Source organism: Pseudorasbora parva, chromosome 16, assembly GCF_024679245.1.
Source record: "Pseudorasbora parva isolate DD20220531a chromosome 16, ASM2467924v1, whole genome shotgun sequence".
Taxonomy (NCBI): Eukaryota; Metazoa; Chordata; class Actinopteri; order Cypriniformes; family Gobionidae; genus Pseudorasbora; species Pseudorasbora parva.
In genome coordinates this window covers 44,786,052-44,803,551 of record NC_090187.1, presented here as the reverse complement: position 1 = coordinate 44,803,551, position 17,500 = coordinate 44,786,052, and the positions used below count along the sequence as shown (strand labels likewise).

Genomic DNA, 17,500 nt, shown 5'->3' with positions numbered 1-17,500 from the left:
GTGTGTGTGTGTGTGTGCGTGTGCGTGTGTGTGTGTGTGTGTGATGGATAGGATTAGGGGCAGTGTAGGGGGATAGAAAATACGGTTTGTACAGTATAAAAAACATTACACCTATGGAATGTCCCCACATTTAAAAAAACAAATGTCTGTGTGAGTGTGTGAGTGTGTGTGTGTGTGTTTACCAATGACTCGTCCAGTGTAGATGTCAATATAATATCCCTGCATCTCACTTCCACACAGCACAGCAAACTCATCTGCAGCAGAAAAGCAGGTTACGGTCATGAGTGTGAGTGTGTGTATGTGTGTGTGTGTGTGTGTGTGTGTGTGTGTCTTACTGGTGCTGGGAACGGGACACCGCTCGCAGGGTTTATTCCAGGCCTGGCCGATGTTGTACGAGCAGCAGCAGAACTTCTTGGTCATGTTGTAGGCGAGTTCTCCATCACAGGTGGCGTTATCAGAGTAATAGTTCCTGTAGCACAAACTCTTCCGCATGTCTGGACACACACAGCACAACACACACCTCACAGCATTAACAATAACTAAAGTCCATCGTTAACATAATTAACGATAACTATAATGTCAACCAATTAACGATAACTATAACGTTAATCATTAAGATAATTAACGATAACTTTAACATTAATCATTAACGTTAACTATAATGATAACTAGTCAATCGTTAACAATAATTATTATAATAATTATAACGTCAATCTTTAACGATAACTATAATGATAACTATAGTTCAAGTTCAAGTTCAAGTTCAAGTTTTTATTGTCACATTACCACAGCACATGTGCCTCGGTAAGTGAAATTCTTGGGAGCATGCTCCAGAAATTTGCAGAAACAGTTAACATATAACCATACAAACTTCAACAGGTAAAATGTGCAATGTGCACATACATAGTCAGTACACACAGTGTACCATTGGCATGCTTACATTTATAACGTTTATAACGTTAATCATTAACAATAACTATAACATCAATTATTAATCATAACTAACGTCAATCGTTAACGATAGCTATAACGTCAAACATTAACGATAACTAACGTCAATCATTTACGATAACTATAACGTCAAACATTAACGATAAATAACGTCAATCATTAATGATAACTATAACGTCAAACATTAACGATAACTATAACGTCAATCATTAACAATGACTATAACGTCAATCATTAACAATGACTATAACGTCAATCATTAACGATGACTATAACGTCAAACATTAACGATAACTAACGTCAATCATTAACGATGACTATAACGTCAAACATTAACGATAACTATAACGTCAATCATTACCAAAGACTATAACGTCAATCATTAACGATAACTATAACGTCAAACATTAACGATAACTATAACGTCAATCATTAACGATGACTATAACGTCAATCATTAACGATAACTATAACGTCAAACATTAACGATAACTATAACGTCAATCATTAACGATAACTATAACGTCAAACATTAACGATAACTATAACGTCAATCATTAACGATGACTATAACGTCAAACATTAACGATAACTAACGTCAATCATTAACGATGGCTATAACGTCAAACATTAACGATAACTAACGTCAATCATTAACGATGGCTATAACGTCAAACATTAACGATAACTAACGTCAATCATTAACGATGACTATAATGTCAAACATTAACGATAACTAACGTCAATCATTAACGATGGCTATAACGTCAAACATTAACGATAACTAACGTCAATCATTAACGATGACTATAACGTCAAACATTAACGATAACTAACGTCAATCATTAACGATGGCTATAACGTCAAACATTAACGATAACTATAACGTCAATCATTAATGATAACTATAACGTCAAATATTAACAATAAATAACGTCAATCATTTACAATAACTATAACATCAAACATTAACGATAACTAACGTCAATCATTAACGATAACTAACGTCAAATATTAACGATAACTATAATGATAATGATGATGTCAATCATTAACGATAACTGTAACAATGAGTGTAGCGTGAGTGTGTGAGCGTGTGCGAGCGTGCGTGTTTGTGTGCGCATTTGTGTGTGTGCGAGCGTGCGTGTGTCTGTGCGTGCCTGTGAGCGTGCTTGCGTGCGAGCGTGTGTGTGCGAGCGTGCGTGTGAGTCTGCGTGTGTGTGTGTGTGTGTGTGTGTGCGAGCGTGTGCGTTTGTGTGTGCGAGCGTGTGCGTTTGTGTGTGCGCGAGCGTGTGTGTGAGTCTGCGTGTGTGTGTGTGTGTGTGTACTCACCCATGCAGTTGTTTCCTCCGTTGATCTGCATGTACTCCGCTGGGCAGATGCAGGTGTAGTTTCCGATGGTGTTGTAACACTGACCCGGACCACAGATGCCACGCTGCGCACACTCATCCACATCTACACACACAATGACAGAGCTTTTCATTCAGAGGCATTTTAAACACACACACACTTCAGTTCTAACCGTCCGGCTCATGGTCCAAAAGGGCTGTGACAGTCATAGGTGTGTTTTGGGCGTATAGTGCAATAAACCAATCACCAATTCTCTTCCGGGTTTGTGTTCAATCCTCAAATAAAGATTCAAACGGTTATGAGTCAGTGAATCGATTCATGATTCGGATCGAGTGTCAAACTGCTGAAATCACGAGACATTGGCGATCCGAATCATGAATTGATTCGCTGATTCATAACCGTTTGAATCTTTATTTGAGGATTGAACACAAACGCGGAAGAGAAGCCAATGCTGAATAAAGTCGTAGTTTTTGTTATTTTTGGACCCAAATGTATTTTGGATGCTTCAAGAGACTCTAATTAACCCACTGATGTCTCATATGGACTACTGTGATGATGTTTTTATTCCCTTTCTGGACATGGACAGTATAGTGTGCATACACTTGCACACTATAAAAGGGAAAGGAAAGAAAAAAGTACAACTGTAAATGTACAATACCTTCTTTTAATGTTTTGAAAGATTTATAAATAAAATATATATATTTTTTAAAAATTTGAGTGTGTGTGTGCTGTTGCGCATCCCTGTGTTTGTAATAGTCAGAGTGTGTGTGTTGTGCTTCACGTATAAGCTCATATCATTAAAGCCCCTTTCCCACTGCGATTCCGGCAAATACACGGATAATGTGGTCCGGCCAATAACGTTATGTGTATATTCATTTATATCAATACTAGGGGTGACCCCTAATAGTCGAAGATTTGATGCATCGATATGCAGCACCGGATTCGACCACTGATCTCATGGTCGAATCTTCGCGGGTGTTATGAAACGAGGATCATACCATTTTGGCAATATGGGTGTGCTCAATATTAGTGTTATAAAGACGTGTCGCGGCGCTGAGCGATCGCCCCTTTAAGGGCACTGAGCTTCGCACCGGACCTTTAAAATTCGAACACATATACACCAACGGTGGCATTCGACTCCTGTCCGTGGCGATTAAATGTATATTTCCCTCATATCGTGAATGTATATACTGATTTCACCCTGTACTACAAGATACACTCATCGAGCAGTGATTGAAAATTGAGCTCGCGCGCGGCGCGTAATGTTCACGTCTGCCTGGTGTGAGATCCTGAGACAGGGTGCTGAGCTTCAGTCCGGTGTGAGATCCTGAGACACGGTGCTGAGCTTCAGTCCGGTGTGAGATCCTGAGACACGGTGCTGTGCTTCAGTCCGGTGTGAGATCCTGAGACACGGTGCTGAGCTTCAGTCCGGTGTGAGATCCTGAGACATGACGCTGAGCTTCAGTCCGGTGTGAGATCCTGAGACACGGCGCTGAGCTTCAGTCCGGTGTGAGATCCCTGAGACACGGCGCTGAGCTTCAGTCCGGTGTGAGATACCTGAGACACGGCGCTGAGCTTCAGTCCGGTGTGAGATCCTGAGACACGGCGCTGAGCTTCAGTCCGGTGTGAGATCCCTGAGAAACGGCGCTGAGCTTCAGTCCGGTGTGAGATCCCTGAGACACGGCGCTGAGCTTCAGTCCGGTGTGAGATCCTGAGACACGGTGCTGAGCTTCAGTCCGGTGTGAGATCCTGAGACACGGCGCTGAGCTTCAGTCCGGTGTGAGATCCCTGAGACACGGCGCTGAGCTTCAGTCCGGTGTGAGATCCTGAGACACGGCGCTGAGCTTCAGTCCGGTGTGAGATCCTGAGACACGACACTGAGCTTCAGTCCGGTGTGAGATCCTGAGACACGGCGCTGAGCTTCAGTCCGGTGTGAGATCCTGAGACACGGCGCTGAGCTTCAGTCCGGTGTGAGATCCTGAGACACGGCGCTGAGCTTCAGTCCGGTGTGAGATCCCTGAGACACGGCGCTGAGCTTCAGTCCGGTGTGAGATCCTGAGACACGGCGCTGAGCTTCAGTCCGGTGTGAGATCCTGAGACACGGCGCTGAGCTTCAGTCCGGTGTGAGATCCTGAGACACGGCGCTGAGCTTCAGTCCGGTGTGAGATCCCTGAGACACGGCGCTGAGCTTCAGTCCGGTGTGAGATCCTGAGACACGGCGCTGAGCTTCAGTCCGGTGTGAGATCCCTGAGACACGGCGCTGAGCTTCAGTCCGGTGTGAGATCCTGAGACACGGCGCTGAGCTTCAGTCCGGTGTGAGATACTGAGACACGGCGCTGAGCTTCAGTCCGGTGTGAGATCCTGAGACACGGCGCTGAGCTTCAGTCCGGTGTGAGATCCTGAGACACGGCGCTGAGCTTCAGTCCGGTGTGAGATCCTGAGACACGGCGCTGAGCTTCAGTCCGGTGTGAGATCCTGAGACACGACGCTGAGCTTCAGTCCGGTGTGAGATCCTGAGACACGGCGCTGAGCTTCAGTCCGGTGTGAGATCCTGAGACACGGCGCTGAGCTTCAGTCCGGTGTGAGATCCTGAGACACGACACTGAGCTTCAGTCCGGTGTGAGATCCCTGAGACACGGCGCTGAGCTTCAGTCCGGTGTGAGATCCTGAGACACGGCGCTGAGCTTCAGTCCGGTGTGAGATCCTGAGATACGGCGCTGAGCTTTAGTCCGGTGTGAGATCCCTGAGACACGGCGCTGAGCTTCAGTCCGGTGTGAGATACCTGAGACACGGCGCTGAGCTTCAGTCCGGTGTAAGATACCTGAGACACGACGCTGAGCTTCAGTCCGGTGTGAGATCCTGAGACACGACGCTGAGCTTCAGTCCGGTGTGAGATCCTGAGACACGACGCTGAGCTTCAGTCCGGTGTGAGATCCCTGAGACACGACGCTGAGCTTCAGTCCGGTGTGAGATCCTGAGACACGGCGCTGAGCTTCAGTCCGGTGTGAGATCCCTGAGACACGACGCTGAGCTTCAGTCCGGTGTGAGATCCTGAGACACGGCGCTGAGCTTCAGTCCGGTGTGAGATCCCTGAGACGCGGCGCTGAGCTTCAGTCCGGTGTGAGATCCTGAGACACGGCGCTGAGCTTCAGTCCGGTGTGAGATCCCTGAGAAACGGCGCTCAGCTTCAGTCCGGTGTGAGATCCCTGAGACGCGGCGCTGAGCTTCAGTCCGGTGTGAGATCCTGAGACACGGCGCTGAGCTTCAGTCCGGTGTGAGATCCCTGAGACACGACGCTGAGCTTCAGTCCGGTGTGAGATACCTGAGACACGGCGCTGAGCTTTAGTCCGGTGTGAGATCCTGAGACGCTGCACTGAGCTTCAGTCCGGTGTGAGATCCCTGAGACACATCGCTGAGCTTCAGTCCGGTGTGAGATCCTGAGACACGGCGCTGAGCTTCAGTCCGGTGTGAGATCCCTGAGACGCGGCGCTGAGCTTCAGTCCGGTGTGAGATCCTGAGACACGGCGCTGAGCTTCAGTCCGGTGTGAGATCCTGAGACACGGCGCTGAGCTTCAGTCCGGTGTGAGATACCTGAGACACGGCGCTGAGCTTCAGTCCGGTGTGAGATCCTGAGACACGGCGCTGAGCTTCAGTCCGGTGTGAGATCCTGAGATACGGGCGCTGAGCTTCAGTCCGGTGTGAGATCCCTGAGACACGGCGCTGAGCTTCAGTCCGGTGTGAGATCCTGAGACACGGCGCTGAGCTTCAGTCCGGTGTGAGATCCTGAGACACGGCGCTGAGCTTCAGTCCGGTGTGAGATCCTGAGATACGGCGCTGAGCTTCAGTCCGGTGTGAGATCCCTGAGACACATCGCTGAGCTTCAGTCCGGTGTGAGATCCTGAGACACGGCGCTGAGCTTCAGTCCGGTGTGAGATCCTGAGACACGGCGCTGAGCTTCAGTCCGGTGTGAGATACCTGAGAAACGGCGCTCAGCTTCAGTCCGGTGTGAGATCCCTGAGACGCGGCGCTGAGCTTCAGTCCGGTGTGAGATCCTGAGACACGGCGCTGAGCTTCAGTCCGGTGTGAGATCCTGAGACACGGCGCTGAGCTTCAGTCCGGTGTGAGATACCTGAGACACGGCGCTGAGCTTCAGTCCGGTGTGAGATCCTGAGACACGGCGCTGAGCTTCAGTCCGGTGTGAGATCCTGAGATACGGGCGCTGAGCTTCAGTCCGGTGTGAGATCCCTGAGACACGGCGCTGAGCTTCAGTCCGGTGTGAGATCCTGAGACACGGCGCTGAGCTTCAGTCCGGTGTGAGATCCTGAGACACGGCGCTGAGCTTCAGTCCGGTGTGAGATCCTGAGATACGGCGCTGAGCTTCAGTCCGGTGTGAGATCCCTGAGACACGGCGCTGAGCTTCAGTCCGGTGTGAGATACCTGAGACACGGCGCTGAGCTTCAGTCCGGTGTAAGATACCTGAGACACGACGCTGAGCTTCAGTCCGGTGTGAGATCCTGAGACACGACGCTGAGCTTCAGTCCGGTGTGAGATCCCTGAGACACGACGCTGAGCTTCAGTCCGGTGTGAGATCCTGAGACACGGCGCTGAGCTTCAGTCCGGTGTGAGATCCCTGAGACACGACGCTGAGCTTCAGTCCGGTGTGAGATCCTGAGACACGGCGCTGAGCTTCAGTCCGGTGTGAGATCCCTGAGACACGACGCTGAGCTTCAGTCCGGTGTGAGATCCTGAGACACGACGCTGAGCTTCAGTCCGGTGTGAGATCCCTGAGACACGACGCTGAGCTTCAGTCCGGTGTGAGATCCTGAGACACGGCGCTGAGCTTCAGTCCGGTGTGAGATCCCTGAGACACGACGCTGAGCTTCAGTCCGGTGTGAGATCCTGAGACACGGCGCTGAGCTTCAGTCCGGTGTGAGATCCCTGAGACGCGGCGCTGAGCTTCAGTCCGGTGTGAGATCCCTGAGACGCGGCGCTGAGCTTCAGTCCGGTGTGAGATCCTGAGACACGGCGCTGAGCTTCAGTCCGGTGTGAGATGCCTGAGACACGGCGCTGAGCTTCAGTCCGGTGTGAGATCCTGAGACACGGCGCTGAGCTTCAGTCCGGTGTGAGATCCCTGAGACACGGCGCTGAACTTCAGTCCGGTGTGAGATCCTGAGACACGGCGCTGAGCTTCAGTCCGGTGTGAGATCCTGAGACACGGCGCTGAGCTTCAGTCCGGTGTGAGATCCTGAGACACGGCGCTGAGCTTCAGTCCGGTGTGAGATCCCTGAGACGCGGCGCTGAGCTTCAGTCCGGTGTGAGATCCTGAGACACGGCGCTGAGCTTCAGTCCGGTGTGAGATCCTGAGACACGGCGCTGAGCTTCAGTCCGGTGTGAGATCCTGAGACACGGCGCTGAGCTTCAGTCCGGTGTGAGATCCTGAGACACGGCGCTGAGCTTCAGTCCGGTGTGAGATCCCTGAGACGCGGCGCTGAGCTTCAGTCCGGTGTGAGATCCTGAGACACGGCGCTGAGCTTCAGTCCGGTGTGAGATGCCTGAGACACGGCGCTGAGCTTCAGTCCGGTGTGAGATCCTGAGACACGGCGCTGAGCTTCAGTCCGGTGTGAGATCCTGAGACACGGCGCTGAGCTTCAGTCCGGTGTGAGATCCCTGAGACGCGGCGCTGAGCTTCAGTCCGGTGTGCGACCCCCTTTAGACACAATCAGCTTAAGAACGTGCATATAAACACACTCAAGGTGTTCTTTTCCTCTCTAGGCAGGTATTTTTTTAGGTTTATTTACCAAAATGTTCTTTTGTGTGATGTTCTGTGTTTCGATCGCGGCCTTTAAATGTTATGAGAGAACGGATAATTTACGAATGTGTAGTGTAGACTAGTTTGGATCACTTTATTAAAAGTGGTGGCTTTGTGCCGTGTGTAAAGTGTGTTTGGCTAGGCAACGTGGGGGAGAGGACGCTGGCGTCGTCTGTTCGCCGCTTCTCCACCCACAACAAATCATGTTAATGTACTATTAGATTTACATTTTATTTTATTTCCTTATGTTTGTGACTAGTCTAACAGTCAGAGCTACAATTGGGACTGTTGCTGATTGCTGGCAGCCACTGAGAAGTCGTTGTTCGTCGTTTCGCCGTTTTCAACCGCTTCTCTAATGTTTACATTTGAATTGCTGCGGTTGGTTTCTGGTTTGGAGGACATTTTATGTTTCTCGCCGCGGGTGCTCACTGGTGGTCTCCCTTGGGCTTAAGCTGCATGGTGGCTGAAGTTTGCACCGGGCTAGCGTCATCTGGGCTCTCGTCGTCGGTGTCCGGCATGATGTTGGGATGTTCTGCTTCTCGGCTGCGCCGCTGTTCCGTCCTGCATTGCGACCGTGGAGCGACATCTGCGCCGGCCCCGGTGTGTCAACAGAAGTGCCCGGAGGAATGTTCTGCCTCCTGCATGGTGCTGCAGCGATCCCCATCGTTTGAATCATCATGAAGAAGACCCATCATCTGGTCTTCAGCTGTCGTGCCTCAGCGATGTCATCGGGACACTGCCGCTGGGAGAAATCTGAAACATGGAGTGGACCACAGTGTGCTGCGGAGCTAACAGAGACTTCCACCATCAGCTGTTTTCTGTTCACCATCAGCTCTGTTTCTGTTCACCATCAGCTCTGTTTCTGTTCACCATCAGCTCTGTTTCTGTTCACCATCAGCTCTGTTTCTGTTCACCATCAGCTCTGTTTCTGTTCACCATCAGCTCTGTTTCTGTTCACCATCAGCTCTGTTTCTGTTCACCATCAGCTCTGTTTCTGTTCACCATCAGCTCTGTTTCTGTTCACCATCAGCTCTGTTTCTGTTCACCATCAGCTCTGTTTCTGTCCACCATCAGCTCTGTTTCTGTTCACCATCAGCTCTGTTTCTGTCCACCATCAGCTCTGTTTCTGTTCACCATCAGCTCTGTTTCTGTTCACCATCAGCTCTGTTTCTGTCCACCATCAGCTCTGTTTCTGTTCACCATCAGCTCTGTTTCTGTCCACCATCAGCTCTGTTTCTGTTCACCATCAGCTCTGTTTCTGTTCACCATCAGCTCTGTTTCTGTTCACCATCAGCTCTGTTTCTGTTCACCATCAGCTCTGTTTCTGTCCACCATCAGCTCTGTTTCTGTCCACCATCAGCTCTGTTTCTGTTCACCATCAGCTGTTTTCTGTTCACCATCAGCTCTGTTTCTGTTCACCATCAGCTCTGTTTTCTGTTCACCATCAGCTCTGTTTCTGTTCACCATCAGCTCTGTTTCTGTTCACCATCAGCTCTGTTTCTGTTCACCATCAGCTCTGTTTCTGTTCACCATCAGCTCTGTTTCTGTTCACCATCAGCTCTGTTTCTGTCCACCATCAGCTCTGTTTCTGTTCACCATCAGCTCTGTTTCTGTTCACCATCAGCTCTGTTTCTGTTCACCATCAGCTCTGTTTCTGTCCACCATCAGCTCTGTTTCTGTTCACCATCAGCTCTGTTTCTGTCCACCATCAGCTCTGTTTCTGTTCACCATCAGCTCTGTTTCTGTTCACCATCAGCTCTGTTTCTGTTCACCATCAGCTCTGTTTCTGTTCACCATCAGCTCTGTTTCTGTCCACCATCAGCTCTGTTTCTGTTCACCATCAGCTCTGTTTCTGTTCACCATCAGCTCTGTTTCTGTTCACCATCAGCTCTGTTTCTGTCCACCATCAGCTCTGTTTCTGTCCACCATCAGCTCTGTTTCTGTTCACCATCAGCTCTGTTTCTGTTCTGTTTTCTGTGTTGGTTGATTGTTTGTAGTATTCTATATTTTTACTTGTTATTCATTTTTTTGTTGTTATCCCCCCCCCCCCCCCCTTTGTTGCACTTTGAGATTCTTCGGAATGAAAAGTGCATTATAAATAAAATCTATTATTATTATTATTATTAAAGTAAAATAAAAATAGTCTTAGCCTCCTGCTGACTAGTTTCCTGCCCTTCCCAACCCGTTTATACCGTTTATTGTTTTCCGGTCTATGGTTTACACACACACAGATGATTCGACTATCAGTCGACCATAGAGAGATTCGAAAATTCTGATTCGAATGTGTAAATCCTTCGGGACACCCCTAATCAATACAGTAGTAATTTGTACCGGTATTTAAACGTTAAACTTTACGTATATTTACTACGGTTATAACAAATGTTTGGTAACGTAAATAAAAGCATTGTGGCAAGCAGCGAGGTGAGGGACCGTGAGAGCGGGCCGGTGGAGTGATAATGAGCGGCAGCTGATCGCCGCCACACCGGTCTCGGCTCACGGCGGAGTGACGGGAGTATAAATGGAGGAGTGTGGAAGACGAGAGAGGACCAGGCCTGGAGTTTATGTTATGTTTGTTCATGTTTTATTATGTGTGTGCGGGCAGTCGCCTGCGTTACTTTCGTTTTGTTTATTATTTATAATAAAGTTGTTGAACGTTCGCCGGTTCCCGCCTCCTTCCTTCCCATCTACAAACCCCGATACAAGCATTTTTGCCCCGTTAACGCTCCGACTCCGCCAACGTCTGAAGATAGCAAAGCTGCGCGCATAGGATTGTGGGTGATTTGAGAGCACGAAGAGCGCGAAGTCTACTCATATGCATCCTTTCCCGTATATGGCATATTTTTCGAACGAAGGACTCCGAGGATCCTCGACATTGGAGCAGTCCTTCGTCGCATGTCGATGACGTGGTATCCTGGGAATTCTGGCTTCCGAGGATCCTTCCTTGACATTGAGAAACACCTATTGTCTTTTAAAGTTACAGCGCTGAAAGTTCAATGCAAACGGAGATATTGTCTTTTAAAGTTACGGCAGTTTATTGCCTACAAAAATGGCCGGTTTGGACTACAACGAGCTTCTTCCTGGGTTGGTGACATCATAAACCCTCGCTAGTCTCCGCAGATGTGACTTCTGCCCGTAATGGGAAGGGGCGTGGCCTTAACCTGTGCTTCAGCCAATAAAAATACAGGAAAATACATTTGGCCATCTGACCAATCTAAGACCATTGCGTTTTTCAGAGGGCGGGGCTTCATAGAAGCAGGAAGCAGACGAGCCGTTCAAAGGACAGACAGCGGTGTGGAATAAAGGGAGGATAGAAGAAAAATACAGAGTAAAAAAAAAAGAAGTATTAAGACATGTTATACTGCGCCGCATAAACACAACCAAGCCTAGAAAAAAAACACGGACCCACCGCTTTAAACATCATGTCCTGATTAGCTTAGATTAGCTTCATGCTTAACTGTTAGTTTTCTGGCTGGTTTCTCTGAGATCTTTCTATCTGCGCAGCTGATTTAAAACAGCCTATAATGTGTAAAGCATGAAATAATAAATAAAGCTGGCTTGACTCAGGAAGAGTGTGTGAAAGAGGAAGTCTGACTGACCTTCACAGATCCTGGAGTCTTTATTGAGTTCAAAACCTCTCGGACATTCACAGTGAAAACTGCCAAACGTGTTGATGCAGTTTCCTCCCTGACACAGACCAGGCAGCTCCTGACACTCGTTGATATCTGACACACAGACACAACGGTCAACACACAGCACTGGAGAACGTGTGTGTGTGTGTGTGTGTGTGTGTGCACTCTAAATCTACCCTCTAGTATCACCGTGATGGGATTGGGTCGGAATCCTTCTCCTCCGGGACACAGAACCTTGTACTCGGCTGAGGGAGAAACAATAAAAACAAGTGAACAAAACGAGGGCTCATATGAGTGTGTGTGTGTGTGTGTGTGTGTCTCACAGGAATTATAAACATAATGGCAAATTATTAACAATAACTATAACATCAATCATTAGCGATAGCTACAATAATAACTATAACAATCATTAATGATAACTATAACATTAATCATTAACGATAACAATAACGATAACTATAACGTCAATCATTAACGATAACTATAACGATAACATTAATCATTAACGATAACAATAACGATAACTATAACGTCAATAATTACCGATTACTATAACGTTAACTAATCATTAACGATAACAATAACGATAACATCAATCATTAACGATAACTATAATGATAACGACAATCATTAACGATAACTATAATGTTAACTATAACATCAATCATTAACGATAACTATAGCATTAACTATAACGTCAATCATTAACGATAACTATAACGTTAACTATAACATCAATCATTAACGATAACTATAACGTTAACTATAACATCAATCATTAACGATAATAACGATAACTATAACATCAATCATTAACGATAACTATAACGTTAACTATAACATCAATCATTAACGATAACTATAGCATTAACTATAACGTCAATCATTAACGATAACAATAACGTTAACTATAACATCAATCATTAACGATAACTATAGCATTAACTATAACATCAATCATTAACGATAACTATAACGTTAACTATAACATCAATCATTAACGATAATAACGATAACTATAACATCAATCATTAACGATAACTATAACGTTAACTATAACATCAATCATTAACGATAACTATAACGTTAACTATAACATCAATCATTAACGATAACAATAACGATAACATCAATCATTAACGATAACTATAACGATAACTAATCATTAACGATAACTATAACGATAACGACAATCATTAACGATAACTATAACGTTAACTATAACATCAATCATTAACGATAACTATAGCATTAACTATAACGTCAATCATTAACGATAACTATAACGTTAACTATAACATCAATCATTAACGATAACTATAACGTTAACTATAACATCAATCATTAACGATAATAACGATAACTATAACATCAATCATTAACGATAACTATAACGTTAACTATAACATCAATCATTAACGATAACTATAGCATTAACTATAACGTCAATCATTAACGATAACAATAACGTTAACTATAACATCAATCATTAACGATAACTATAGCATTAACTATAACATCAATCATTAACGATAACTATAACGTTAACTATAACATCAATCATTAACGATAATAACGATAACTATAACATCAATCATTAACGATAACTATAACGTTAACTATAACATCAATCATTAACGATAACTATAACGTTAACTATAACATCAATCATTAACGATAACAATAACGATAACATCAATCATTAACGATAACTATAACGATAACTAATCATTAACGATAACTATAACGATAACGACAATCATTAACGATAACTATAACGTTAACTATAACATCAATCATTAACGATAACTATAACCTTAACTATGACATCAATCATTAACGATAACTATAGCATTAACTATAACATCAATCATTAACGATAACTATAACGTTAACTATAACATCAATCATTAACGACAAAAATAACTATTACGTAAATCATTAACAATAACTATAACGTCAATCATTAACGATAACTATAACATCATAATTATAATGATAATGATTAACAAGTGTGTGTTGTGTGTGTGTGGTCTCACCCATGCAGTTGTTTCCTCCGTTGATCTGCATGTACTCCGGACACACTCACAGAGTGTGTGTGTGTGTGTGTGTGTGTGTGTGTGTGTGTGTGTGTGTGTGTGTGTGTGTGTGTGTGTGTGTGAGTGTGTGGCCTGGTAATCCCTACGTTATGGGGATAAAATGTCCCCACAAAGATGGCAATATCCGAAATCCTTGTCCTTGTGGGGACATTTTTAGGTCCCCATGAGGAAAACATCTTATAAATCACACAGAAGGAGTTTTTTTGAGAAAGTAAAAATGCAGAATGTTTCCTGTGATGGGTAGGTTTAGGGGCAGTGTGTGTGTGTTTGTGTGTGTGTGATGGGTAGGTTTAGGGGCAGTGTAGGGGGATAGGATGTACAGTTTGTACAGTATGAAATCCATTACGCCTATGGAAAGTCCCCATAAAACATGGAAACACGACGTGTGTGTGTGTGTGACTCACAGGAGTTTAGCGGCGGGCAGGCCTCACAGGGCGACCCCCAGGCCTGACCCAGAGAGCAGCAGCAGGACGCTTTAGACACGCCCACACCGATCTCCGTGGAGCAGTGAAGACTCTCTGAGAAATCCCCACGCTGACTGACCTCCAGGAAGCAGGTTCCAGAGCGAGTGTCTGAGAGACAGACAGAGAGACAGACAGACAGACAGCATTATGAGTGTTGTGAGACTGCGGCCGTGACTGAAGCGTTTCCAGCTGAACCTGTCTCACCTACGCAGCCGACTCCAGTGGGGTTGAGCTCAAAGTCTGGAGGGCAGCTGCAGATGTAACTGCCATGAGTGTTCAGACACAGACCGCTGATGCAGGTGGTGGGATCGGCACACTCGTTCACATCTGGCGGAGAGAGGAGAGGAAGAAAGCAGGGATGAGAGGAGGGCAGGCCACACGCAAGTCATGTGATGCGTGAGGTCATGTGATACCTGTGCAGTTTCCTCCGCTGCGGTCCAGCTCGTAGCCGGGGTCACACATGCAGCGGAAGAGACCCGGGATATTACTGCAGCGGCCGTTCACACAGATATCAGCAAACGTGCACTCGTCTATGTCTGCGGAGACACACACACACACACACGTTCAGAACCGGGCAGCTCTCACGCAGGACATCAGGTTTTGGCTGGACTGAACGAAGCTGCCCTTGATATTAATAAGGTTATTATTATTATTAGTTATTTTGATAGATTATGAAAAAGCAACATGTTTTAAGGTCCGATCTGACTAAGATCGATATCGTCAACTTTGATGCTAATCGTTAGCAATAACTATAATAATCATAACCATAACTATAACAATAACTATAATAACATATAGTTAACGATAACTATAACGATAACGTCAATCATTAACGATAACTATAACGATAACTATAACGTCAATCATTAACGATAACTATAACGATAACTATAACGTCAATCATTAACGATAACTATAACGATAACATCAATCATTAACGATAACTATAGACAGTTGATATAGTGACAGACAGACAGACAGACAGACAGACAGAAAGTTGAGATAGTGACAGACAGACAGACAGACAGACAGAAAGTAGAGATAGATAGATAACTATAACATCAATCATTAACAATAACTATAACATCAATCATTAACGATAACTATAACATTAATCATTAAAGATAACGATAACTATAACGATAACGTCAATCATTAACGATAACTATAACGATAACGTCAATCATTAGCGAAAACTATAACATCAATCATTAACAATAACTATAACATCAATCATTAACAATAACTATAACGATAACGTCAATTTTTAACGATAACTATAACGATAACGTCAATCATTAACGATAACTATAACATCAATCATTAACAATAACTATAACGAAAACGTCAATCATTAACGATAACTATAACGATAACGTCAATCATTAACGATAACTATAACGATAACGTCAATTTTTAACGATAACTATAACGATAACATCAATCATTAACAATAACTATAACATCAATCATTAACAATAACTATAACGAAAACGTCAATCATTAACGATAACTATAACGATAACTATAACGATAACGTCAATCATTAACGATAACTATAACGATAACTATAACGTCAATCATTAACGATAACTATAACGATAACTATAACGTCAATCATTAACGATAACTATAACATCAATCATTAAAAATAACTATAACATCAATCATTAACGATAACTATAACGATAACGTGAATCATTAACGATAACTATAACGATAACTATAACGTCAATCATTAACGATAACTATAACATCAATCATTAACAATAACTATAACATCAATCATTAACGATAACTATAACGATAACATCAATCATTAACGATAACTATAACGATAACATCAATCATTAATGATAACTATAACGATAACATCAATCATTAACGATAACTATAACGATAACATCAATCATTAACGATAACTATAACGATAACGTCAATCATTAACGATAACTATAACGATAACGTCAATCATTAACGATAACTATAACGATAACATCAATCATTAACGATAACTATAACGATAACTATAGACAGTTGATATAGTGACAGACAGACAGACAGACAGACAGACAGACAGACAGACAGAAAGTTGAGATAGTGACAGACAGACAGAAAGTTGAGATAGTGACAGACAGACAGACAGACAGTCAGACAGAAAGTTGAGATAGTTGAGATACAGTAACAGACAGATAGACAGTTAGAATGACAGACAGACAGACAGACAGTTGAGATAGTGACAGACAGACAGTTGAGATAGTGACAGATAGCCAGACAGACAGAAAGTTGAGATAGTAACAGACAGACAGACAGACAGTTAAAGTGACAGACAGACAGACAGTTGAGATAGTGACAGACAGACAGTTGAGATAGTGACAGATAGCCAGACAGACAGAAAGTTGAGATAGTAACAGACAGACAGACAGACAGTTAGAGTGACAGACAGACAGACAGTTGAGATAGTGACAGACAGACAGTTGAGATAGTAACAGATAGTCAGACAGACAGTTGAGATAGTGACAGACAGACAGTTGAGATAGTGAAAGACAGACAGACAGACAGTTAGAGTGACAGACAGAAAGACAGACAGACAGGAGGAGTGTCTCACCTTCACATGCTTTGCCGTCTGCAGTGGTGATGAAGCCCATGTCACATTCACAGCGATATCCACCAGCGGCGTTCAGACAGTGTCCGCTCTCACACAGATTCACATTCTCAGCGCACTCATCCGTGTCTACAGGACACACACATGTTAACAACAGCCTCATGACGCGTGTGTGTGTGTGTGTGTGTGTGTGTGTGTACCAGTGCAGTAGAAGCCGTCTCCGGTGAACCCCTCTTTGCACAGGCAGCGGTAGGATCCCATGGTGTTCCTGCAGTCTGCGCTGGGGCTGCACAGGTGCGTCCCATTGGAACACTCATCCAAATCTGAAACAGGAGCGAGTGAGCACGACCCATCTGACCACATCGGATCTCGTGTATGATCGCGAGCAATTGTTCGTACCTTTGCAATTGATCCCGTTCCCGATCCAGCCCGGTCCGCAGCTGCATTTGAAGCTTCCGGCGGTGTTTGTGCAGGTCGCATGTCGGTCGCAGTTATGAGCGCTGATCTCACACTCGTTAATATCTACATCACACACACACAAAGAGAGCGTCACACACACAAACATCAGCCAAGGCAAAAAAATAAAAAATAAC

At 44.9% G+C, this 17,500-nt stretch overlaps 1 protein-coding gene across 1 annotated transcript in view; it reads right to left on the bottom strand.

The window, feature by feature from the left end:
* Window positions 1–17,500, bottom strand: part of fbn1 (fibrillin 1) — a 118,302-nt gene that overhangs the window by 43,214 nt on the left and 57,588 nt on the right. The window contains exons 33-43 of the mRNA XM_067419159.1: window positions 17,307–17,429; window positions 17,108–17,230; window positions 16,911–17,036; window positions 14,716–14,838; window positions 14,507–14,629; window positions 14,243–14,410; window positions 11,916–11,984; window positions 11,707–11,832; window positions 2,284–2,406; window positions 336–494; window positions 183–254 (exon numbers count right to left, since the gene is read on the bottom strand). Of these exons, the coding sequence (XP_067275260.1) occupies window positions 183–254; window positions 336–494; window positions 2,284–2,406; window positions 11,707–11,832; window positions 11,916–11,984; window positions 14,243–14,410; window positions 14,507–14,629; window positions 14,716–14,838; window positions 16,911–17,036; window positions 17,108–17,230; window positions 17,307–17,429 (1,335 nt within the window). The remainder of the gene's footprint in view (window positions 1–182; window positions 255–335; window positions 495–2,283; window positions 2,407–11,706; window positions 11,833–11,915; window positions 11,985–14,242; window positions 14,411–14,506; window positions 14,630–14,715; window positions 14,839–16,910; window positions 17,037–17,107; window positions 17,231–17,306; window positions 17,430–17,500) is intronic.